The sequence below is a fragment of the Apis florea genome, unplaced genomic scaffold, assembly GCF_048593485.1.
Source record: "Apis florea isolate Af1SG1 unplaced genomic scaffold, ASM4859348v1 contig_3587_pilon, whole genome shotgun sequence".
Classification (NCBI taxonomy): Eukaryota; Metazoa; Arthropoda; class Insecta; order Hymenoptera; family Apidae; genus Apis; species Apis florea.
Window position 1 is genome coordinate 3209184 of NW_028256789.1, and position 25173 is coordinate 3234356.

The 25173-nt window shown below is 33.2% G+C and overlaps 3 protein-coding genes across 5 annotated transcripts; 2 read left to right on the forward strand and 1 right to left on the reverse strand.

The window, feature by feature from the left end:
• The first annotated feature begins 216 nt into the window (after window positions 1-216).
• On the forward strand, window positions 217-4455 carry spab (space blanket). Its single transcript, XM_031920468.2, has 6 exons — window positions 217-353; window positions 664-863; window positions 1225-1351; window positions 1431-1580; window positions 1786-1874; window positions 1963-4455. Exons 2-6 carry the CDS (start codon window positions 690-692, stop codon window positions 2113-2115), a joined length of 693 nt encoding a protein of 230 aa, XP_031776328.2. The 5' UTR covers window positions 217-353; window positions 664-689; the 3' UTR covers window positions 2116-4455.
• Window positions 4456-4768: 313 nt separating this feature from the next.
• Window positions 4769-8237, forward strand: CCT5 (chaperonin containing TCP1 subunit 5). Its single transcript, XM_003690817.4, has 7 exons — window positions 4769-5031; window positions 5515-5939; window positions 6017-6209; window positions 6547-6816; window positions 7103-7288; window positions 7529-7847; window positions 7916-8237. Exons 1-7 carry the CDS (start codon window positions 4924-4926, stop codon window positions 8047-8049), a joined length of 1635 nt encoding a protein of 544 aa, XP_003690865.1. The 5' UTR covers window positions 4769-4923; the 3' UTR covers window positions 8050-8237.
• A 73-nt stretch (window positions 8238-8310) lies between these two features.
• Window positions 8311-24366, reverse strand: didum (dilute class unconventional myosin). 3 transcript variants are annotated; one of them, XM_086914472.1, is made up of 21 exons: window positions 23827-24366; window positions 17067-17491; window positions 16665-16965; window positions 16277-16597; window positions 15695-16183; window positions 15416-15622; window positions 15209-15328; window positions 14802-15100; window positions 14076-14694; window positions 13776-13967; window positions 13341-13703; window positions 12959-13258; window positions 12772-12877; window positions 12044-12230; window positions 11493-11691; window positions 11324-11417; window positions 11107-11163; window positions 10663-10833; window positions 9906-10581; window positions 9554-9836; window positions 8311-9471 (listed from the first exon to the last, which is right to left on the reverse strand). In XM_086914472.1, the coding sequence occupies exons 2-21, from the start codon at window positions 17126-17128 to the stop codon at window positions 9352-9354; spliced, it is 5166 nt and encodes a 1721-aa protein (XP_086770598.1). In that variant the 5' UTR covers window positions 17129-17491; window positions 23827-24366; the 3' UTR covers window positions 8311-9351. The 3 variants fall into 3 exon arrangements, with proteins under 3 accessions (XP_086770598.1, XP_086770595.1, XP_086770596.1); XM_086914469.1 differs by having other exon boundaries at window positions 23856-24023; XM_086914470.1 differs by lacking the exon at window positions 11107-11163 and having other exon boundaries at window positions 23856-24023.
• Between the last annotated feature and the right edge of the window lie 807 nt (window positions 24367-25173).

The following is a 25173-nucleotide window of genomic DNA, read 5'->3' on the forward strand; positions in this document are numbered from 1 at the left end:
GCAAAGATTCGTATTGAAAATTTATATTGTAAAGAAAAAAATTTATCCACCTCATCTTTAACGAGGGAAGTAGATCTATAAATAATTAAAATACGAGCTTAAAATCTGAATGAATAAAATGGTACCTAGGTCATGTGCGTAAAAAAAGTCAAGGGATGCGCTTGCGCGGATGTTTGCACAAGCCTGTACAAGGGAAACCGGAACAACGTAGAAGTATAGATTGCTAATGCAAGCACGGCTCAGACTCAGTCCTCCAGCAAGCTTCATTGAGGACTTGTTGATCCCGAGAAGAGACAAGATAGCTAATCTTTCCAGGTCGACTTACAAAGAAATACTAGCAAGTGAAGGAGTTTGTAAGTTCAAGAATTTTTTAAATTTCTATTTACAAAAGCGACAAAGGAATACTTGCCTGTTCGAAAAACATTTTGTAAAAATGTTTCGTCAAACTGTTTGAAAACTGTCATGAAAAATATCATTCATTTCCATTATTCTATCACCGTTATAATAAGTTTTATCAACGTCAGTTTAATTTCTGTAAAAAAAAAAAAAAAAAGAAAAGGGAAAATTATTTAATTTCAAGATGGAAATGTAAAATATTTATCATTGAATAAATTTCGTACGTGTTTGATTTGAAATATCTTTAAAAATTTACTTGAATTTCAGAGGTTTCAAGTGCTTCATATACTTACATGGGACAAAAAATGTACACGTGTGTTGCATTGACCGTCGTTGCTCTAGTAAGCACGATGCACTTTGGTGTCGAGGCATGGGGTGGTCTATTTAATCGTTTCAGCCCAGAAATGTTATCGAATCTTGGCTACGGTAGCCACGGTGACCATATGAGCAAATCAGGATTGTATCAGGTATGGGAAAAATTTTGTATTATAACGAACGAAGTTTTCTCCAATAAGACGAGATATCTTCACACATCAAATAACTGTTGCAACTTTGCCGCAGTATTACCGGTGTACGATCGATATATTATTTTCATAGAATTGTGCACTTTTCACGTACACGTTTATCTGCAAACGATACAATACAGATCGAAATATCATTGAATTTCTCTTTGATATCAATTATTGGCTTATCTTAAATTTGAAAAATTCTTTCGAACGTCTTATTTGCAATAAATATACAAATCAAAAAGATATATATATGTTATTTCTTCTATTTTCTGTATATCATACAATAATAATAATAAAATATCACGCGTTTCATTTCAAGCGTCCATTATCTACCAGTTATGGATATTCCTATGACTCTCTAGAAGAAGTTATACCATGCTATGAAAGAAAATGTACGCTTAACGAGCACTGTTGTCCGGGTTCCATTTGCATGAATGTCGATGGAGGTAACTATCATTCTCCGTTCCCCCATTGTTAAATGATTTTAAAAGACGCAAACTGGAAATTCTTCTTCTTGAATTATAGATGTTGGTCATTGCGTTTTTGAATTGGGGCAGAAACAGGGAGAACTTTGCAGGAATGATAACGATTGCGAAACTGGTTTGATGTGCGCCGAAATTGCCGGTAGCGAAACTCGTTCGTGTCAGGTGCCAATAACTTCCAACAAATTATATAGTAAGTAAATATAAATCTATGGCAAGTGACGTCATCCACGTATTAACCGGTCAGAAAATATCTTTTACGCGACAAAAATTCAAAGATAATCGATAAAGGTCGCAAGTAACTACGTCAAATGAATCGTTTCTTCTAACGTAATACAGCTATACGTTGTATTCCATTTCTAAATATATGGAACGTTCTATTTTTAATTTTTACCCAGATGAGGAGTGTAACGTGTCCGGGGAATGCGATATCAGTCGCGGTTTGTGCTGTCAGCTTCAGAGACGTCATCGACAAACGCCAAGAAAGGTATTTTTTTTATTTAAAGATAGAAACACGAGATATTTTTACGCAGAAGGATCATCATCCCCATACGAATCTTCTTTCTTCTCACTAGGTTTGCTCGTATTTCAAAGATCCTCTGGTTTGCATCGGGCCAGTTGCAACGGACCAAATAAAATCGATCGTTCAGTATACTTCTGGCGAGAAACGGATCACTGGACAGGGGAATCGTATATTTAAACGTTCCCTTAAGGCTCCCTTCGCCTAAAATCTATATTGTTCCTTATGAACTGGTGAGAATGAAAGGCGTATCTAGATAAATCAAATCCCTCTTGTCATTACACTGAAAAAAGAAAAAGAAAAAAAAAAAGAAAAAAAAAAAGAAAAAAAAACTTAAGATAAGTCTGTTATTTCGAAATTTCCTAAATTGTTTCGATGTTCGTAAGTCTGTCAAGAGTGGAGAAATCATAAACGCGCTTTTTGATTGTTTTCTTCCAAATATTACGACTGAAAAAAATACGATACATATCAGAATAGTCCGTCTTATAAGATTATAAGGTATTATTAAATATTAATGAAAAGAATTATACAGCGTGTTTTCAAAAATTGAATTTAATAATCGATGAATAATGGATGTACTGGATGTGTGATAGAAGAGAAGAAGTTTCCTCTTTATCATTCTTTTACTATTCTTACTTTTTCCCACTTGTCCGGTTAAACATATAGAAATTAAAATTTTACAAAATAGATAGGAATTGAATAGTTGAGATCTAAATGATAATAGTAATAGAAATGTTAGAAAAATTGTACTTTACTATCAATTGTAAAATCATAATTCTAGAAATTGATTTTAGTAAAATTTTGTTGACAGTTCTCCGAAAAAAAAAAAAATAGCTTTCACTTGTTTCACTCTGTACTTATTCATTTTATTTCATTATCGAAATCTATGATCTTAAAAAATTCCTGAATGAAGTTCCCCAAATTTACTCTTAAGATATCTACTCGAATTACTCAAACGCACAGAAAATAATATATTTTAATTTTTCTAATTCTCAGAAAGAGATCAAATATCCTGATACCAGTGATAGAATTATATATTTTTCACGAGGAAAAGTTGAAACATTGAAGTGATGTTGTACACTATTAGATAAATGTTAATGTCTACACGTGAATCACGTATGAAAGTATGCCCGATTGTATCGAACATTTAATCTGAAGAGTTTTCAAAATCTTCGTCGGTGTTTAACAAACGTAATTATATTACTAACAATAAGTAATACTGTAATCAAAAGCAAAACATTTTGATTAACATGAATCGAGAAAGAAATTAAAGGATACAGCAATAAAGTTTTGCTTTGTCTAATGTAGATTCTAAATTATTAGAGATACATATGTATGTAGACATTTAATAGAAAAACTTATTCAAATGTGAATTAAACATTTATTGTGAAAATCTCTAAATATTGTTTGTGAGAATCGCTCTATTGAATACGTTAAAAATGTGGAGGTCGCTTCGCATTAAATGTCATTGAAATCCTATTAAATATAATATAATTAAAACTGGATATATAGATGAAAATCGTTAAATGTTAATGAGAATCAAGATTTTAAAAGATACATGATGATGAAAGAAAGTATTACTTACGAACATAGTTATGAAGATAAAAAGTATAAATGAAGCAAATGTTATAATGTTGTAATTTACAAGAAACCGCAGTGTTATTTTAAACACTGTCGCGAAGAACTATTTGATGCGTAAAGTACCTGTTGCGAAATTTGGACAATTTCCTCGTTTCTATGCTATTAATGCTAGTCGAGAGTCCAAACACACAAAATGAAGAAAACATATTTCTCGTTACACGATATTATACTTCCAGCGTTGATCTTTTATCGTATAAGAGAATTCTAATATACTATATGAATGCCTAATCCATTAAGAGAAAGTTTTAAATGTGAATGTTATATATTATGAGATATATCTTATTGAAATTATATTTTTATCTTTGATCAATATGTATACCTAAACATCATATACATATTTATATATTTCATATATTTTCCGTAAACATATAATTATAACAAAATATAATTATTCTCTGATGCGTCGTGCGTAATCTCATATTAATTGATTATTTTATTCGAGATGATTAATTTTCAATTATAAGAAATCAAACTGCAATATCTATTCCGTGAAATTTAACTCTAATTTAATTATTTAATTTAGTTTTTACTATTATATTAATTTCTTCCTGTATGTATTTAATTTATTTTTATCATTCAATAATTATTATTTGAAAATGAAGAAGAAAACTAATGAGTGAAAGTAATATATACATATAATATATATATATACATACACATTATAGAATAGTAAGTTCCTTCCAATATGAAAAATTTAAACAAAATTCATATTGTTTGAACGTACGACTCATTGAGAGATTATTTTATTGGCCAATATGGCCTGGAGAAAAGAAAGTACCTCTCATTAAATGAATTAATTCCAAAATAATTATATGTCTATACCTATGTATATGTAATGTTCAAAATTATATTACAAAGTTGTAATAGTTTAATGTCAAATAAATTGTGATGCATATAAAATAATTATATAACTTATCTTTTGTTCATTTTTTCATCATTTCTATAAAATATTTTTTTTTATTTATTACATCTTTTAAAAATATTTAAATAAAATCTTTGAAAAATTTTTTATTAAATTTTTATACAATTTGAATAAACGAGAAGAGTTAAATATGTCATATATATCTTTTGCTATTTGTTTATCTTTTACAATAAAAGATTACATCTTTTTAACTACTTATTGCAAAAGATTTTCCAAACAATTTTAAAAAAAAAAATTTATAGATTATGAAGTAATTTTCGTTTTCAAGTTCCATCTTCGAATATACCTAACCCAGAATATTCGAGAATAGATGGCACTACGTGCTTATGAACATCCGTTATGGGCAACAAAATGGTCGTGTAGTTTTGACGACAAAGAAACGTAAGTTTGTAAGTTTATAAGTCTTTTCGTTATAACTGCTTTAAACATAAAGTCCGAGTTTCTTGGAACAAAATGACTGCAATACCTGGTACTGTGGCCTTTGATGAATACGGTCGGCCTTTTATTATTCTTCGTAATCAGGAAAAGCAAAAACGCCTAACCGGTATTGATGCCATCAAGGTATTCTTATATTATTTAAATAACTTTTTTTTTTTTCATTTCAATTATAAAAATAGTAAAAATTTTTTCTTGATATTTTCTCATGATTCTATTGAATTAAAAAAATGAAAAATTTCTGTTAATGATTAATTAAACTGACCACGTGAAACTGCAATGGCGACATTATTTTAGGCTTGGCAATTTATTCTGAAACAGATATAAAAATATTCTAAAAATATGAAATATGAATTAATAATATATTACATATATTTAAAAATTGTATTTTACAAATTATTATTATAATTTTTTTTCATAAATTTAACATTTCAATAATTTAAAGAATTGAATAAATTTCACTGATAATGATTTTTATCCATATATGGATATTATGGGTTCTATGAAATAAGTTCAGTAGAATCTTGAAATTTATTCAGTAATATTATCCTCATAAGTTTTATATAAAATACATTAATAATATCTTTAATAAATGTTGAATATTTGCAGTCACATATTTTAGCAGCTCGTGATGTAGCCAATATTTTGAAAACTTCATTAGGTCCTAAGGGCCTTGATAAACTAATGGTTAGTTCTGATGGTGATGTTACTGTAACAAATGATGGAGCAACAATTTTAAAAAATATGGATGTGGATCATGAAATTGCAAAACTAATGGTTCAATTGTCTCAATCCCAAGATGATGAAATTGGAGATGGTACTACTGGTGTAGTTGTTTTAGCGGGTGCTCTCTTAGAGCAAGCAGAGCAACTACTAGATAAAGGAATTCATCCGATCAGAATAGCAGATGGTTTTGAAATGGCAGCAAAATGTGCAACAGATCATTTAAAAATGATTGTACATGATTTTGAAGGCAGTCCAGACAATCTGGAACCTTACATAAAAATTGCAATGACCAGTCTTGGTTCCAAAATGTAAGAAAAACATTTTATTATTATTTAAGGTATAATTTATGGATAACAAAGAATAATTGCTTCTCTATTTGTTTTAGTATCAACAAATGTCACAGACAAATGGCAGAAATAGCTGTAAATGCTGTATTTGCAGTTTTAGATCCTGTTGCACGTGATGTAAACTTTGAATTAATAAAAATAGAAGGAAAAGTTGGAGGTAGATTGGAAGATACAGTTCTAGTTCGTGGTGTTGTTATTGATAAAGACTTCAGCCATCCTCAAATGCCTAAGGTATAATTAATTGCAAAAATAACATGTATTGATTTGAAAAGATATTTCACCTTGCCTGATGATGAGAAAGAGAACAGAGAAGGGTGAAAATTCAAATAAATTTTTTGGTTTACTTGTTTTTGGGACTTTAAATTGTTTCTTTAGTTATATTTTAATTAACTTTTGAAAAAATAAAAGTCTCTGTTCAAGTAACTATTGAATATATTTGATCTTCACAGTAGCTTCAATGATCAAAAGATTATGAGAGCTGAAGGCATTTTTTCTTTTTCTTTTTTTTTTAATGAAATATTTTATTGGATAATAAATTTTTAATAAATAATCATTTGTTATATTTCAGAGGTTGGAAAATGTTAAATTAGCTATTTTAACATGCCCATTTGAACCTCCCAAACCAAAAACTAAGCATAAGTTGGATGTCACTTCAGTTGATGATTATAGAGCATTACGTGAATACGAACAAGAAAAATTTATTGAAATGGTGAAAAGGGTTAAAAATGCTGGCGCAACACTTGCCATTTGTCAGTGGGGATTTGATGATGAAGCTAATCATCTTCTTCTTCAGAATGAATTACCTGCTGTTAGATGGGTTGGTGGCCCAGAAATCGAAGTAAGTTTTGTTTTTATATGATCATTTCGTTTGCCCAATGATGATAAAGTGCAATGAAAGAGGGTAGAAAGTGAAGATAATAAGCTAATTTAATTTTTTGTAATTTAATCTTTTCATACTGTTAGTCCTCTATTGTAAGAATAAATATAAAATTTTCTTGTATATATATTAGTTAATTATCTTTTTTTTTTACCATAACTCTAATGACCAATAGATTATGAGATCTGAGGGCTCAATTTCTTTGTTAAAAAAAAAAAATCGTAAAATAATACCAAATTTTTTTCAGTTAATAGCTATCGCTACAGGTGGACGTATTGTTCCTCGCTTTGAAGAACTGACACCAGAGAAACTTGGTCATGCAGGCGTTGTTAGAGAATTAACGTTTGGCACTACTAAAGATCGAATGCTTGTTATTGAAGAATGTAAAAATTCTCGAGCAGTCACCATATTTATCCGTGGTGGAAATAAAATGGTAAGTAATTTTTTAGAATTCTTATAAAAATAATAAAAGCAAGGAGAATTTCAATGATATTCAAATATATCTAATTGACCAGACACCTTGCAAGACTAAAACATTATGATGTTTATTTTGTTGTTCAATTTAAATCAATTTAATTGAACTTTTTTCTCTAATGTTACATTTTTTTATTTTATTGTTTTTATTTGTTCAATATAAATATATCAATTTATGGATTTTTATTTATATTTTTAGATCATTGAAGAAGCAAAACGAGCTATTCACGATGCATTGTGTACTGTTCGTAATGTAATTAAAAATCAGAAAATTTTATACGGAGGAGGTGCTGCCGAAATTTCTTGTGCTCTGGCATGTGCAGATAAAGCTAATAAGATCAGCACTTTGGAACAATATGCATTCCGTGCATTTGCCGAAGCTTTGGATGCTGTGCCTATGGCACTTGCTGAAAATTCTGGCCTTTCACCTGTAAATACTTTAGCTGATATTAAAGCAGCACAAATAGCTGAAAGCAATTCTGCTTTTGGTGTAGACTGCTTAAATCGCGGTACTTATGGTACGTATTGAATTTGCAATCATTTTTCGTTATAACATGTAAAAATAAATAATTATTTATTTTTTCAGATATGCGAGCACAAAATGTTATCGAAACATTGACGAGTAAAACACAACAGATTTTATTAGCTACACAATTGGTCAAAATGATACTTAAAATTGATGATATACGTTCACCTAGTGATGCCGGCGATGCTGCCTAAAGAAATTGCATATTTTTTATTCCAATATTATCGGATTTTTCAATATTTCACCTTCCTTGCTTCTTCCAAGCTTCATTCACATTTCTAATTGATGTATCAAATTTAATTAACATTTTATCGTCAGTATAAAAATGATATTTATGTAACAGCATTGTGATACGAAATAAATAATTTTACTTTCGTCAAAATTTATTTTTTTTTTAATCATCTTGTTACTAGTAGTATATACAACATGTTAAATTAAATAATAGGATATCAATGTTTTTCATCAACATTCGTTTTTATTTTCATTGTAGGAACAAATAAATTTGTCACATCGAGTCAAGGTATAATTGTGTAGACAGATGTTTTTTTTTCTGTACAATCCGGGTTGTAGGAATTTCGTTAGAAATTATTCCATAGAATATATTTGAAACGTAAATACAGATCGATTAACGTAAGAAACAGAATTTAGTTACGTTCTACTAATAAAATGGCACAAAATACAATTGTTTGCACATTTATAAATTATATTATAACAACATTATATACCTCTATCTTTTCTCCTTCTATATTGCCTCCAGTCTATAGAAATAGACTTCATAGGCATTCCTCGTATCACAAAATATACAATCTATCCCAACATAACTTTATATCTTGCCTTTCTTTTTTTACATAATATAACTTTTACATCTTTCATAAATTTCTTTTCTTACATACATAAAGTTCATGCTTGGAGTTGCAATATTTTACCATAATAACTTTTGATAGACTAATAATACCGAGAAACAACACATTTCTTAAACATCTTTAATCTTGATAACAACGTTTCTGTACTTTATGATACAGAATTCGGCACTTCGTTTCATCGTTTATATTTGCATTCGTATATCTCACTATTCTTATTTACCGTACGTCTAATATTTGTATCCAATTCAGATGTTATATAAATTGCAAGCTCCAGCAGAGCCTTATATCAACACCATTTTTAAATCTTGACGTACAATCTTTATATAATATTAACGAAAATTTCTGTCATAACGAAATTTTTAAATCGATATTTTTATAGGGAAGAATAGGAGTGATGTTTCATAAAATACAAATTACATGAGTAAAAAAAAATATATAAAATGTATCGATGACCCTTCTCGATGCGTTATCTAATTTGACAAAAGTAATGTAGTAAGCCCTTATTTTTTTTCTTCCTTTTTTTTTTCTTTTTTTTTTTTTAATAAATAGGCTATATTATTTATTAGGTTGTTACTCAACTAAAAGTTATATGCACAATAGGGTCTCTCTAATTTTTTTCATTTCTATTTTCTATTAAACTTTTTTGAGCATGGGTAAATGAAGTACTTCCGGTATTTCGATATCTTCTAATCGAATATCTGATGGATTGAATGGAAATCTTACTGGATACGAATACATAAGATCCATTAGCAGCTAAAAAATATTTCCAATTAATTATTTTTCTATTAATGTAATTAATAAATTAGAGAATGTTTAAGATAAAATTCATACTTACTTGTTCGTTGTTCTCACCACGTTCACTCAATTTAGCCTGTACTTTTTTAATGAACGAAACTGGCACACGTGTTTCAAAATCATCAGCAGGTGTATACAAATTTAAAATTTTTACTATTTGATTCGCAGTTAATTTGTTGCACATTTCACACACGGAATTTACATCATCATCAGTTTTACGAGCTTGTAAAAGCTGTGCTGCTTGTACAATAGGCTGAAGCGCTTCAGATGCTGGTTCTAATCTTCGATCTCTTGCCCATTGTTCCAAATGACTTAAATTATATCTATAAAAAAAATCAAATAAGAATGGTAAAGTAATTATGTTCACTGAAATATAGCAAATTTTTATAAACCTTATTTGCATGCCCTTTGTCCAGTGACAAAGTTCATTCCTCAGAAGCAAATTGTTTAGAGCACTAGCACACATGAAATAAAACAGCTGTTTGAAAAGTTGTATAACAATCTCAGAATCAACACCATGATATTGAAGAGTTTTATACACTGAAGTAAGTTCATCGAGAAGTTTGTTAAGCTTTTGTTGGGTTGATTCTGGCTCTTCTCCCATAGAAGATGATCTAGGTCTACCAAGTTTATTAGAATTCAAACCAGATATGGCTTCGTGTTCGAGAAGAGCGGGTACTGTTAAAGCCTGAATTCTTTCTTTAAGATTTGTTATAATATTGTTGAAAATCCAGAGCGCTACATTGCTTAACACAACCCTGTATTCGCTTAGATCGAAATTTCTAAGACACTGTTCATTCTGTCTTGGAGTATTCTCAATTTGGAAAGGTTTGTCTCCGGAATATTGTTTCATACTATGTAACAATCTTAAAGTATTACTGAACCAGAGTACACTGGAATCAAAGTCTTCACGTTTCTTAACTACACGTTTTACGGCATTGAGGTAACCTGTTAACAGCAATCTCACTTTTTCATCATCGTTTATACAGTCTGTATGTCTTATACACATGAAAAGAATATAGGCTGGCAAACCAGGAAGCAATGTCACCGCAACTCTAGGTTTTAAATCTAAAAAGAATGAAAATGGTTTGAAAAATGCTGTTAGCAATGCTGGTAGCATTTAAAATATAAAAAGTTAATTGAATTTACCGATAACAAGATGACGTATTATTACATTAATATCTTCTCTTCTAAACTCGAACATGCCCTCATAATCTCTCTCTTTCTTTCGAATAACTGGCAAATTACTTCCATTATCTGTCGTTCCATTACCAGTAGATATTATTGTGGAATCGTTTACAGATTCTGTAGTATCTGGTACTATAAAATAAATATTACATGTTTATTCCTCAAATGATTAATTTTACAATTCTATTAATTTATTTAAAATTTAATATCAATCAAAAATAAGATTGAAAATGTATAAATAAATTGAAATAATTGAAGGATAAAATAAAAAATAGATATAACAATTATTTTTGATCGTGAACAATGAGTTTTTTTTTTTTTTTTTAAGTATCGTAAATGATAAGAGCCAGGGTGAGTTATGGTTCGCAAAATTCAATGAAAATAAAGATTCGACCACACACTCACCGGAGCCCCTTAATATATAAGAGCGATCTTTATGTTCCTTAGCATCATCTCCCTCATCTTTGAAAGCATTTAAATATTGCATCATATTTTTAATACTATATATACACTATTTTATTGAATTATTTCTTATTATATATAATACTTTTTTTTTTAGAATGTTAGTTAAATAAAATAAATTCATTTGCTTTAAATAATCTATTAAATAATCTATACTTACAGCCTGCATCTTTCAAACGTTTTGTAAGTATTTTGCATCGTCTCTTAAACCTTCTACATTCTTCGGCCATTTTGTCATACTTTTCTTGTAGTCCCTATATATGAAACGTTAATTAATATTATTATTAAAAATTTTATCGATGTTTTATTTTTTTATAAATAATATTTACCAAGTTTTCAGATGTCAGCCTGGCAATTTCGTGTTGCATGTATGCCTCGGTCTGAGTCTGTGGCGATTTACTCAAATTTACAGAGAGTAATTTCTGTTGTTTCTCGATTTCTTCTTGCAATCTATCAATTTCTGCTCGCCATTCATCTCTCTGTAATCTCCATCCTTTCTCTTTCATTTGAAGTTCGTCTTCTAATTGCCTTTAAATAGACATATAAAAAATCATTTTTAAAAGATGATGTTTAATCGAAAAGAAGTGAAAAAACTAGCACTAAATTATATAATAAATGAATAATGTATTAGCAATAAATATTATTTAACGCATTAAGAATAAAATTTTCGAAGAATGATTTATCCCGATTATGAATCGTATAAAGATCGCTAAATGGATCGCTGATTAATCACTGCAAAATATCTGCTCAACTCACTCTCTTGAGGCCATTGTTTTAAGTCTACTGAAAATTGAATTGCATGCACAAACGACAAAACACGATTAGGTGCTTTTCTTCCGTGAAAAGAAAAATTAGATTAGTTTGAGAAATCTCAAATTACCTGTTAATTTTTTTCTGCGCTTCAAAGGCGAGTACTAATTCTCCATCTTCATTTATTATGTCCACATCACGACCATAATTTGAACCTAAGCTTTTCATTCTTCGCGTATTATCTGCCAATACGCTACGCAGTTGAATGCATTCTTCTCGCCTTCTTTCAAGCTCTTCTTGAAGCGCATCGAATTGTCCTAAAATAAAAATTATTCATCGTATTCCGTTCTTTTTCCTTTTTATTTAATTTATATTTATAAAAATGATATATATGATCAAAAACATAAAAAAAAAAAATATAAATAAATAAAATGAAAAAGCAAAAAAAAAAAAAAACAAATTTTTCCATAAACTTTTTATTGCTTTTATACGTTATAAATAATAATTGAACATCGAGAGAGGTAAAAATATATAATATGAACTTTCATTATTATTATTAAGATGAGAGTTGTACTTTTTTTTATTAACGTTGATATGCATATGAAGTATGTGGAGAACAAGAAAAACAAAAGCAAAATTTATAAAGATGCAATATATTTAAACATCACCATATAAACCAAGCTTTGGTTAATACAGTGGAAAGTAGAAGGCACAGTAGCAAAAAATTAAACGGGCAAAAATATTATTACATTAAAGATAGATTAAATAAACACAAAAAAGGAAAAAAGAAAGCAAATTACAGTAATCGATAAATGATATAATGGATAAACTCTTTAGCTATATAAATTAATAAGTTACCCATGAGATTCTGCTGTGCTCCTGTTACGCCTGCCGAGCTCATACTTTTTCTCAACGAACTTAAATCTTTCTTTAATTGAGCATTTTCCATTTCCAATTCTTGAAGCTAAACAATGAATCAAAAAGTATTTATTTCAATATCGTTATTGCGCTTGATCTTATTAATAAATAAAACACACAAAATTACCCTAAATGTATCTTGCATCCTCGAAGTTTCTTCAGGACTATCACGTTCTAAATCCTCTACCATCCTGATTAATCTTCCTTTCTCTTTTTCAACGTCCTTCAATTTTTGTTGTAATTTTAAGACCAGTCCAATATCTACTGGTGCATGCGTCGGTCCATTTGTTTCGGAGGGTGATTTATTCATTTGAACTTCTCCATCGGGAGGGCTATCCGATCTTTGTTGATTCCAGTCGATGGTTTCCAATCGTGAATAAGGAGCCGAAGAAGAAGCAGTCGATCTTACTGATCCGTAACCCAAATCCTTTGAAAAATAATACAATATTGAAACGTAACATATGGAAATAAAATAAATCTCGATAAATATGTAATAAAAATAATTTTACAATATTTTGATCATCTTGTGGAAGCTCCGTAGATACAATTTGTCCACTGCTGCTGGAAGCATTACTAAGAGAACGGGAATGTGCAGGAGCATGCATAGCAAGTTTTTGCTCTAGCATTTCTGCATGTTGTTCCAATTCGTGATATTCCTTCAATAATTTTTGATAAGCGCCACGATCCTGGTCCTGATCCAGCAGGAGAAGATCTTTCTCTTGCTCTAAACGATGCTTCAAATCTTCCTCGACACCACGTTGATTGCTCTTCAACTTTTCAGTAGCTGTCGACAATTCTTTTCGTAACTTTTCAATCTCATTTTGAAGCTCTATATTTTGTTGCTCTTTTTCTTGGACATTTCTCTCTTTGTCCTGTGTATAAATAAAATAAAATAAAATAAAAATTTTGATACAATTTTTCTATAAGATTTTCCAACAAAATACCTGTAATATATCCATCTTTTCATCTCTCTCAACTTTTACTATATTCTTTATCTTTTCTAATTCTTTTTCTTTTTCTACCAATATAACGTTTAATTTCTTATTTTCCGCATCTACGGATTTCAATCCTTCGAGTTTGTGTTTCAAATCTATCATTTCGTTTTGAAGATTTTTCAATACATGATTCTCCTTCGTCTAAAAAACGAACAACAGATCCAAACATTTCAAACGTATCAAGATATCGATATATATATATAGATATACATTATCTAAATTCTTAAATAACGAATGATCAAAACATACAAGTTCAGTGATCTTTTCCTGTAACGTCATGATCTTCTTCTCCAATCCCTTATTAAGAGATTTCACGTGTTCCACGCTTCTCGCTTCAGCCTTCAATCTCTTGAACACTTTTTTCGCCAAGTATCTTCGTACACAAGACTGGACGATAATAATATTTCTTAATTTCTTCTTGCACGCCATCCTTATAAGATACCCCCTGGCGAATCTTTGAATTACAATCGCAGCGGCATTGTCTTTCATCCGTTCGTACTTTTGTCGCGCTAGTTTTCCTCTCCCGTATATTTGAATACCAAGAATTGTGCGCTTTATCTGAAGGTATCGGCGTCTCTTCAGCCAACCTTTCACGCGAGCTTGAATTTTTATCGCGGCCCTTTCTTCCCTCACAGCTTGAGCTTTCTGCCTCGCGATATAACCCCTTCCGTACCTTTGAAGACCAAGCACAGCGCGTCGAATCTTCTTATACCTGCTACGACAGATCAGGCCGCGTACCGTTTTTTGAATCATGATACAAGCATCTCGCTGTCGTTCCGCCCGTAATTTTTCTAAATAAGCCACTTGGCCAGCGCGAAAAAGAACCTTTGTCTTACCGAATTTAAATTTATCATCATCTTTGATGTACCTGAATCAAAAAAAATTTCATTTCTCGTTTCATATCGATTAAGATCGAACAAGAAGAGAATATAATATATATATATAGATGAAAGATAACGATAGAAATTGGCGAACCTCCTCAATATACGACGGGAAGTCTCTTTGAGATCGTCTCGTCGTATATCCTTGAATTTACACAGGCATCTATATCTGAGAAAGAATTCGTTATACGTTCTTTGACTTGGGAAACCAGCCGCGGATATTCTGATTGTCTCTAGAACTCCGCAAGCTCGTAATTGTTGGACAGCTCGGACTGGATTGTACTCGAAAGCTTCCTTGGAATCGTTCGGCTTGATGCAACGCACGTAATGCGGCGTGGTCGCGTTCAACGTCGACATCAACATGTTCAACGAGTCACGAAATTGCGAGCCCACCTGAAAATTTCGTACAAATTTTATACTTGTCGATCGATTAAAATTTGTCGCAATCGCGAGAGATTTCCAATTAAAATTCTCTCTCTTTCCCCTCGTTTTTAAACTTACCGTTTTTTTATTTTGCTTAGGCGTGCTTAATACCGGCTTTTGAGCGGATACTTTTACCCTCACGTTCGGCACCACGAGCTTCGGATCCTCCTCGCTGAACAATTTCTTCAACAACTTATTCTGAAAGAATACGGAGGAAATAAGATGTAATAAGAAACGTGTTCCAACAATTTTTCTCGGCAAAAGTCATTATGCATTTTTACGTACATCCCCGTTTCGCAGTACATCGACCTGTTCCTCGATAACGGTGTCTCTGTTTTTCTCTAAAAAACCAGTCGCCTCGTATTGCACGCGATCGGCGAAATGATGAATCAAGAAGGAGGAAGCGCCGAATCGTGGCTTCTCAAAGTGTTTCGACTTTCCACACTTGGAGTACAATTTCTCCGCCCACGAACTATCCGAGCCTTTCGGCATCTGCGCGAATAATCGACGATTAATTAATACGCGTCGATAAATACGCGAAGAGATCGGTAGAGAAAGTATTACCCTGCATTCCTCGTCCAACAAATCAAGGATGCCCAGTTTCGTTTCGATAAGATCGATACAGGGTTGATTGTCATAAAAGTCTATGAAAGTCCATTCGATCTCCTCCCTAAAATATTCCTCCTGCTCCAACTTGAACACGTGCTGATTGAACTGTTGCTGCAACTTCTCGTTCGCGTAATTAATACAAAATTGTTCGAACGAATTGATCTCGAACGTCTCGAAGCCGTAAATATCGAGAACACCGATGAAGCATTGGGGCTTGTTCTGCGATTGCAGGGAATTATTGATGCCAGTTACGATCCAGTTGAACAATTCCGCGTAAATATGCTTGGCCAGTGCGTCTCTGGCACCGATCGCTTGTTCCACGTTCATCGGTTTCAAAAACACTTCCCTCATCGACACGATTTTCCTGTGGCACAGCCATTTCCTCATCGCGTTCACATCGGTGCCCAATAACTCGCACATCGTTAAAAGATGTTTGTCCGCCGGCTAAAAAAGAAAAGAAAAAAAGACGACAATAAGGTATGTATAGAATATTGTCAGTATTGAATGTCCATTGAGATGTTGGACATCAATATTTACGTGAATATAACTGGTCTCGGTGTCATTTTCGTTGTTCAACGTTGTTTGGCTATCGGAATTCCCTATATTTACGTTCCCTAAATGTATTATAGCCGCTAAAATACGAAGCATGTCGTCCTGTTGTTTGGACGAAAATCCAAGCATGGTGAGGGCGGTTATTGTCTCGTCGAAGCACACCAAGTCGTCCACGCCATCGATAAAAGGATTGCTCCCTTGATTCAGATAGTGAAATTTATTCTGATGGCCTAAATGCAAGTGTGGAAGCCGCGCCGCGGCCGCGCACATTTGATAGAATATGTGATAATTCCTTTCCTCGTGCGTCTACGAATTAATCTACGTTTCATCATACCGTTCTCTCGCGAATATTCGATTACATTAATCGGCATACCTGAAACACGACTCTCGACTTTTCCAGCAGATAAGTTCTCATACTTGCCCCAGTGATGTGATAGTATTTGTTAAATTGGATCTCGATGAACTTGCCGAATCTCGAGGAATTGTCGTTTCTCGTCGTCTTCGCGTTGCCAATGGCCTCCATGATCGGCAAAGATGCAAGAACCTTCTTTTCCACCTGAGTTTCGGTGGTTGAACCACCGACAGTCGCGAAATACCGCATCGTATACTTGGCAGACACGGTTTTCCCGGCCCCGGATTCTCCAGAAACGATGATGGATTGATCGTGACCTTCCCTACGCAAATTTATCACGAAAATCTTTAGACATCTCGAGAAACGATCTTTTGCGTTATCTCGCGACGGAAAAAAATTGGCAAAGGAAAATTTGCTTCGAACCTTTCCAATTTCGTGTAAGCTTCCTCTGCGACGGCGAATATGTGGGGCTCCAAATCGCCCATCGCCTGCCCCCTGTACGCCCATATCGTGTCGTTCCCGTAAATCGGCAGTTCATTGTAAGGGTTGAATGCGACCAGAACGATGCCGCAATACGTGTAAATACAGTGTCGCTGGAAACGTATCTGAAGGTTGTAGAGGACAGCTGGCTCGTGAAGAAACGACAACGATGTCAAATTGTTCTCCCCTATCAGTATGTCAGGGTTCCTCAACGGTGGCAAATCGGTATCCGATTTTATTTCCAAGATTTTCGTTTGATTCGACTCGTCCGTACGAACTTTCAAACTTGCTTGATTTAATTTATAATCCTCCAACAGCACTGCGCCTTCCCAAACCTTTTCCGGATGTGGTACCCATACTCTACCACCCTGAAGAGCATACAATTTATTTTCTCCTTTGAATACACGTCATTTTTTTCATTCTCATTAATGCCAAGTAATTATATAGATATATCGACGAAAATATCTCGCGAATTGCTATATTGAAAAATACTTTGCGCTATTATCATCGTCGTTTCAAAGTTTAAGTTTTACAGTTTAACGAGGAAGCATCGCCTCGAGACATAACTCCAAGTAGATGAAAACAATTTTTCTTTTCTCTTTTCGTACGAATGAGCTCGTACGAAATTACGAGTTAATTACTTAGCGTCTAATTTTCCTTCTTTTCAAAAGATGACCTGCTTTTCCTTTCTGCTACGTATGAAAATGAGGTCGGTAATATGGCATATCGATTTCGACGCCGAATGCGCCAAATCGGGATTGGTTATCGCGTTAGAACTGTCATTACACTGTTATCGCGAATACGGCCTCTTCCGTAATATTGAAAAAAAAAAAAAAAAAAGAAGGAAGGAGGAAATGTAGAAAAGTATAAAATTATGACACGTTGAAAAAAGTTTTTCAAAGAAGAAGAGATATTTCAAAAAAACGACGTGAGAAACGAATATGATCATTTTTTTTTTTCTTTCCAAAAGATGAAGAAATAATATGTAACGGTATTAACGAAATAGTTCACGAACGTGTCTCGAGATTATACAAATGAGAGAGAAAATGTACTGTTATCGAGCAAAGCGTAGAGACAGAAAAAGGATTACGTGATCTGAAGAAATATTAAGCAACGGTATATATAGTTCACTGCCTTCTTCAACTTCCTTGTATTTCTTTTTATCATTGTAATTGAAAGCTACTTCGAAGTATACATTGAAGACAACAAAATGTTTTATATGACAGAACAATGTCTGAATCAATTATCACGCTCGTAGAAAGAAATGAAAAGTAATCGTGAACTCTTATAATTCGATCCCGCGTGTCAATCATTTATGCAAGACGTTGTTTGAAGAAAAGAGAAAAAGATAAATTAAAATTGCATCGATATTTTAATTAAGAATAACGTATGATAATTAATATTTCAGCAATTTCTATCGAAAAAACTATCATCGAGCCAATAATTACAACTTTCTCAACAACAAATTGGAATACTTTTCCTCCCATAAAATTATTAACGATTAACCTCGAAACTGTGAATATCACCGTATTTAAATGTTCAACCATAAAACGTGCGCTATAATTTAACAATGAATACTAATGCTACGTCGCGCATAGTTATTTTATTTTTCATGTTTTCAGGTTAGTCGATTGCTGACTTTGCAATCTAAAATTACACAATTTCTCGAATTCGCCGCATTAAACGCATCTTCCCGAATCGACGAATATATCTTATCCACGAATGTTACGAATCCGCAAAAAAAATTAGAACGAAGAAGACTCGAAAACACAGTGCACAGTTATAACCTGGACGACGTTATCAAAAGAAAAATATTACGCGTTGATCGATTGACCGATAATCCTCTCCGCCATCTCAACGTGTATATTTTAGAAATCCACTCCACTGTTTGCTTTTCGAAGAGTGAGCGGCCGATGATTCGCAAAAAGATCCTAATAAATTCTTCTCCTTTCTCTTCGAATAAACGTTCGATTCGGTTGACTTCGTTCAAGCGTATCATAGTTCCCATGCTTTCTACCTTACGTACGAAATAACGATTACTCTCACAAGTTTACTCTCTCGCGTAAAGGCAGAAGAAAAAGTAAAATCCTACCGGGTTCCCACGCAGCTTGTTAATTGAAAAGGTGGACAGAACAGAAGAGCGGACTGCACACGCGGTTGAATCGCTAAGCTCGAAGACCCGACTTTCCTCTCTCTTTTTTCGAATTAATTAGTCTTCCCTCAACCTCGACTTCTCTCACAATTCTCCGCAAATTATGTAACACCGTAATTAGAATGGGCGAATCTTCGTTCATGAATTCGTTTCGTGACCGATTTAATATATTTCTTTTTTTCTTTTTCTCTGTGTCAAAAAATATATCGACAAAATTCACGAAAAGATGCAAAGAGTGGTAGTGCGGTGTCGTGTTGCACAGATATAAGGGAAGCGCTTTGGCGCCTGTGAATGCAGCAGTCTATTCGCATGTTGTGTCTGAACTTTGCCAACCGGCCAACTGATCTACGGCTTCTGTCGCGTTCTTCCACCTACGATTCGTTTCAATATTCGAGCGAATTTTTATCGTATATTGTAAAAAAAAAAAAAAAGAAAAAAGAAAAAAAAAGAAGAAATATCCTCGATATCGTATTAACAATAAATTAAAAAAATGACAAAACGTATTGGAGCGTGCTTAATCGTAACAACGATCCAAAGAATGATTGCAAGATTTATTTCCATTGTTATTTACTTTTTCCTTTTTTTTTTTTTTCCGAGTTTCAAAAATCAAAAATTTCACACTACTTTAATATCGAATTTACAATATTCGCGATGTAAATGAAGAAAGCGGAAGATAAAAGGCCACAATCTTATCTACTGCGGCAAAACCACTCGCGAGGATGAATCATTTCGCGACTACTCCCACAAAATATTATACAAACAGATACAACGATCATGGGAAGGGAATTCAATTCGAATTGAAAACGTGAAAGAATCTGTTGCACGCGCATCTCGAATTGTTCTGCTCGTTTATTGATCAAAATGAAAGCTAAGGACACGGCGGAAACCTTTCTCTTGAAATTAAGACCGTAACGTAATAAAGTAACACAATTGGTATAAACATGCGTTGGTAATGCATATATGCTTAAAATTACAACGCGTCGTATTCCCTCCAGCCTTGGTTCCCAACATAATTTATGATCGCACGTTCGTTTGTTCGACATGCTTCGTGTAACTACTTTGCCATCATTTTTAATACAACATTTGCCGATGCTTGCCCTTTAAACTATCTGTGCCGTGATGTATGAAACGAAAATAAACTTTAACATTTATCAAACTCCGTGAAAAGTAGTAAATTTCAGTTGAAGAAAAAAAAAAAGTACATATGCAAATGTCAAATATTATTTTTCCAATCTTCTATTATATCCGTTTAATTTTAATTAATTTATCGATTTAACGTTAATAGACAACGCGAATAAATGATTTTCGAGCGGACGATAAAATAAATAAAAAAAAAAAAAAAGGGAAAAAAGATTCAGCGGAAAAAATATTGGCCATGATTCTGTTGCCAAGGCTTAACGTTATTACGGTTCGAGCAGTGAATTTAAAGTGCATTTAGAGCATCATGCTACACTTGGAAACCGCTTGACGTCGCGTCGTGTTTGTCGTTGCAAGATCGATCGTCGTAGCTCCTGAGAAAGGTGCCGGGTTCTCCGTTATTGAGAATAACCGGGTCAAGTTTCCCGCCCACATATATTTTTTACCACGTGCACACGTTGAAATTGGCATCCCTATCGTGTCACATGTGTGTATCTTCCTCTTCGAGCCCGCTAGTTTCCCTTTCAATTTCGACCACGACAGAAAATTTACGCTTTCCACTTATTTTTCACATGCATCCACACGTGTCGTCAACAAAATCAATTATACGATTAGCGTACGTAGCGCTTATGAAGTGTGAAGGAAAAAGTGTGAAGTTGCTATGGATGTAAATGCAGATGAATGGAGGTTTCGTCGAGCTAAGTTTACAAGCGTGAGAACACGAGCTTATGCATACTTTCATCCTCATTGAGTAAGATCGCGGAACGGGAGATGCCTTCGTGGGAGATTGCTACGAGGAATATTCCTTTTTCTTTTTTTTTTCCTTTTCACGGAGACTGCACAAAGGACAATCGTAGCATCGCGATTAAATTACAGCGTGTCGAGATCCTGTCGAATTAAAGTTCATTAAAATTCGAAACGTCACGTGGCATTTTTTTTTTTTTTCTTGAAACCAGAAGAATTGATGTGTGGGAGAAATGCGTGTGAAATAATAGGATGGAAAATATTCCCCTTGCAATCGTAACATCCGGAATAACTGGTTGTTGGTCGTCGTCCACGAATCTCGAAAGAAATCCTCCTTGACCTTTTCAGGATAAAATCTCAAACTAAAGCTAAATGGAATTTACGACAAGTAACCTCCGCCGTTTCCTCGTGACGAGAAGAAGCGAGGAGAACGACCTATTCCAAGACGCTTTGCTTTTCTGTCCCGAGAGAAAGGGAACAGCTTGCTCGTAAGCGAAGTCTAGCGATCACGTTCTTCGAACTGATCGTGCGAGCAACAGTTTCGAATGGGGTTAGCTTACCTTTAAATGTAAAGGTGCGATGGCTGGGCTCCGGTTTCGATCCAAATTGCATAATGTAATTTCGTTATTTCCTTGTGCCTGGAAACCGGCTAGAATAATATCTGGGCGACATTCTATTTTGTTATGGGTTCGCCTGTCACGTATACAGACACGTATGTTTCGAAACTGGTTCGTAAAATGTTTTTATTGCGCGATTTATATTATATAAGCGATTATTGAAAGGAATCGTCATGGCAGAAGTGAAGTTGGCAAAACTGCATTCGTGTACGATTTGTGTATATTTCGATTCGCGGCCATTAAATCGTAAAATTCGTATGATGACTAAATCGATACAAGCGTGCGAGCGATAGCTGTCCCTGACTTTTAGAAATATCTATCTATACAGATGTAATACCCATTCCACGTTTATTCTACTTTTAATAAATAGTGTCGTTAAAGAAGCAATATGTCGTTGGAGAAACGACAAAAATTGCTATACGACCTCGGACAACCCTCGTAGTTCACTTGACCAAGGCAATAAATCAGCCAAGATGGAGAGCCACGGTACGACCTTAAAGGGGCAGGTTCGAGTTGGATTAAACTCTCTTTCTCGTCGACAAGGTATATTCTCGCAATATTCCTTTTACACTTGTGCATTTTCCACGCAACGTTCTCACGGCACGTAATATTTTCGAAGAAGTTATCAACCGAGTTAAGATGCATCTTAATCTTCAATTTTTATAATAATTCCGTTTTCACATTGTTATTGTTATAATTACGAAATTATATTTCGTAACTTCGTCAACATTTTGTTTGATACGAATGATTTAATATCAGGGAACCGTGATTTTAATAGATTAATGTCAGGCTTCGGTATTTCATGTTTAGAGATATCGAATGCTTTGACGCAATAAGTGTCATTGTCAGGAAACACTTCATTTATACACAATAATTGTTATCGTGGTCGTCAACCTACTTGTGATCGCGGCACCTGGTTTTAAAGTGAAATTTAGGTCTTGAGCTTCCAACCATCCGCACGACCATTATTGATTTTTGTTTTGAAAAAAAGTTCGTTTGGATTTTAAACATGTTCGTCCCCTGTTCTCGATTGCTTTCCGTTATGAGTCAGAATTACAACTGACAAGTGATTTAAATAGCACAGGATTTTCACCTCTTCTTGTAAACATGAAAGTCAGAGACTTGAAGACACTCGTGTAAAAATCCAAAGAAATGAATATCTTTTGTGAAAGTGTGTAAGCATAGTTTGGGAAAGACAGACCTTCGCTCGAACCAATGATGTATACTGTCTTTGAATTAATTGAAGCGATATATTGTCTACATCCTATAATTTTCTCAAATAATTAATTTTCTACATTGTGTATCAGCGATGGAAAGAAAAGAAAGTCTCGTTCAATTTTCAAAAATAAATCTAATCCTTCGTTTCAAAATTTAACGACAGTGCTTTAAAGTTTTCCGAACATAAAAATCGATATTGCGTTTAGACGTACGTAAATTCATATAAATTTAAACAGAAATTATAATTATGTACTAAACAAACCATGACCAATTTACTCGTGTCAGCTGTTTATTCGAAAACAAGAATCGATATTGTAATTTGAATAAAAAAAAAAAAAAAAAAAAAAAAAAAATGAAAGTATTTGCTTCTTTTAAAACCTTGATAACTCCAAGGGAGAATTTCACATATGTTTATACAAACTGCACTTCACGTATTTACACAAAGAACTCTGTTTCTTTGTTTAACGATAGCAAACTCATTCTCTCATTCAAAAAGAATATGCGAATATCAGGATGAACTCTGCACAATGGTACAAAATTATATATTAGTAATGACTATGAACATTTTCAAACTACATTTGAGATTAAAGTTTCTTTCTACAATTCGACAATGACGTAACAAATTCTCATTTTTTAAAAGAAGATTTGACTTACGATATTTGAAATCCAAAGTAAAATAATAATATTTCTTGAGCAATTCAGTGGAAGAAACTCTTCACTCCTTTAACTTTTTTAAAAGAAATTTCATGAAATGGCAATTCGAAATGTCAACAGGCAAACTAGTCGCAATGTTACTAAACTAGTTGCCATTGCAGAACTGGATTGGAGTAAATACCTGTGATGGTCTTCTAAACTGGTTCGTACCTTCACGTATAGCTCCCTCGTAGTCATCGTTGTTGGTCCAGGTGCTCACCTGGGTCAGGTCAGGTACAAGCGAGAAGAGCAGCACCCACAGGCACACACGATTTCACTCACACACGCACACTCAAGCACAGATAAGAATACCTACGACATTTGTCGTCCAATTAAAAGTTATACGCGCACTACAAGCACAGTGACTTTCCTTCGACTGTACGATACATTTTGATGTCACCTGAGGTGCGGTCACGGCATGTTTCTGTTTTTATTTTTTCCTTCTTATTCTCTGCTCCTCTCTTCCTTTGGCTTGGTTTCGTTCAGGAATCCTAACGAAAATCGACGTATCACCAATACAACAACGAGACTCGCGAACACTGTATCAACAGTTTCCAATTCTACGATATTGTCTCTATCGTTTTTTAAATTTTTCCGTACAAATCATCGACAGTGGACCAATAGAGAATGAATTTTCGCGGAGGCCGTACTTCCACGTAAACGTCGCACGACGGCACTGCCACCAGCTGGTTCGTTATCGGGTTTAGATTCGGCGCCCCTCTACGTCACCTTGCACGACAACTATCCTTCGGCTCTCGAGCCGAGTAACCTTTTCTTTCCTTGCTTTTCACATATGTACTATCTTTTGGCATCTCTCTTCAACGATCGATATTCGACTCTAACGCCATCTCGCAGACAAATCGAGAAACCAGATGCAGATTTTTTATCTCTTATCGGTAAATTATGTTATATTTCTATAAAAATGCAAACATGTTAAATTTTATTTGTTTTTTTTTTTGTATTACGAAATTATATCATTTAGAAATAAATTTTAATGCTTTAATGAAATTAAAATTAAAAAAAAAAATATTAAAATATTTATGTAGCGATTTTTATTAGTTATAAATAATTATTAATTAACTCCTTCGATAAGTTATCGGCATTGTAGATAAAGAATCATTAATAGTATTTTCATTGTTTTTGAAAAATATCTTTAACGCTTGTTTTCAATATTCGTACTTAATAATATAGCATAAAGATAGATTATAAAAATTTTGTTTCAAATATTTTATAGAAATATTACAAATTTATATCTTAAACTATCCAAATACTATAAAATAAAAATTTCTATTTATATATTTCAAGAGAAACAAATTGAAGATACTATTAATTTAAAATTATATAATTACACGCTCGCAGCCAATCAGCTCATATTATTTGATATATAATTTATAATAATATAACGAATAATATAATTATACAGTGATACGATTATGAATTGTACATCAAATAATAATGATTGCCCAGGTCTCACCTCGTGGAGGTTGCT

What these genes read in the sequence shown, in the direction of transcription:
- CCT5 (XM_003690817.4), top strand. Translation starts at nt 4,924, where the DNA reads ATGACTGCAATACCTGGTACTGTGGCCTTTGATGAATACGGTCGGCCT. An exon ending in GCCATCCTCAAATGCCTAAG is followed by an intron (nt 6,210 to 6,546) that starts GTATAATTAATT and finishes GTTATATTTCAG; the next exon opens with AGGTTGGAAAATGTTAAATT. An exon ending in TTGGTGGCCCAGAAATCGAA is followed by an intron (nt 6,817 to 7,102) that starts GTAAGTTTTGTT and finishes AATTTTTTTCAG; the next exon opens with TTAATAGCTATCGCTACAGG.
- didum (XM_086914469.1), bottom strand. Translation starts at nt 23,882, where the DNA reads ATGACTACGAGGGAGCTATACGTGAAG. An exon ending in AGTCGAGAGTCGTGTTTCAG is followed by an intron (nt 16,598 to 16,664) that starts GTATGCCGATTA and finishes ATTAATTCGTAG; the next exon opens with ACGCACGAGGAAAGGAATTA. An exon ending in TGTTGGACGAGGAATGCAGG is followed by an intron (nt 15,623 to 15,694) that starts GTAATACTTTCT and finishes TTATTCGCGCAG; the next exon opens with ATGCCGAAAGGCTCGGATAG.
- spab (XM_031920468.2), top strand. Translation starts at nt 690, where the DNA reads ATGGGACAAAAAATGTACACGTGTGTTGCATTGACCGTCGTTGCTCTA. An exon ending in TTGCATGAATGTCGATGGAG is followed by an intron (nt 1,352 to 1,430) that starts GTAACTATCATT and finishes CTTGAATTATAG; the next exon opens with ATGTTGGTCATTGCGTTTTT. An exon ending in ATCGACAAACGCCAAGAAAG is followed by an intron (nt 1,875 to 1,962) that starts GTATTTTTTTTA and finishes TCTTCTCACTAG; the next exon opens with GTTTGCTCGTATTTCAAAGA.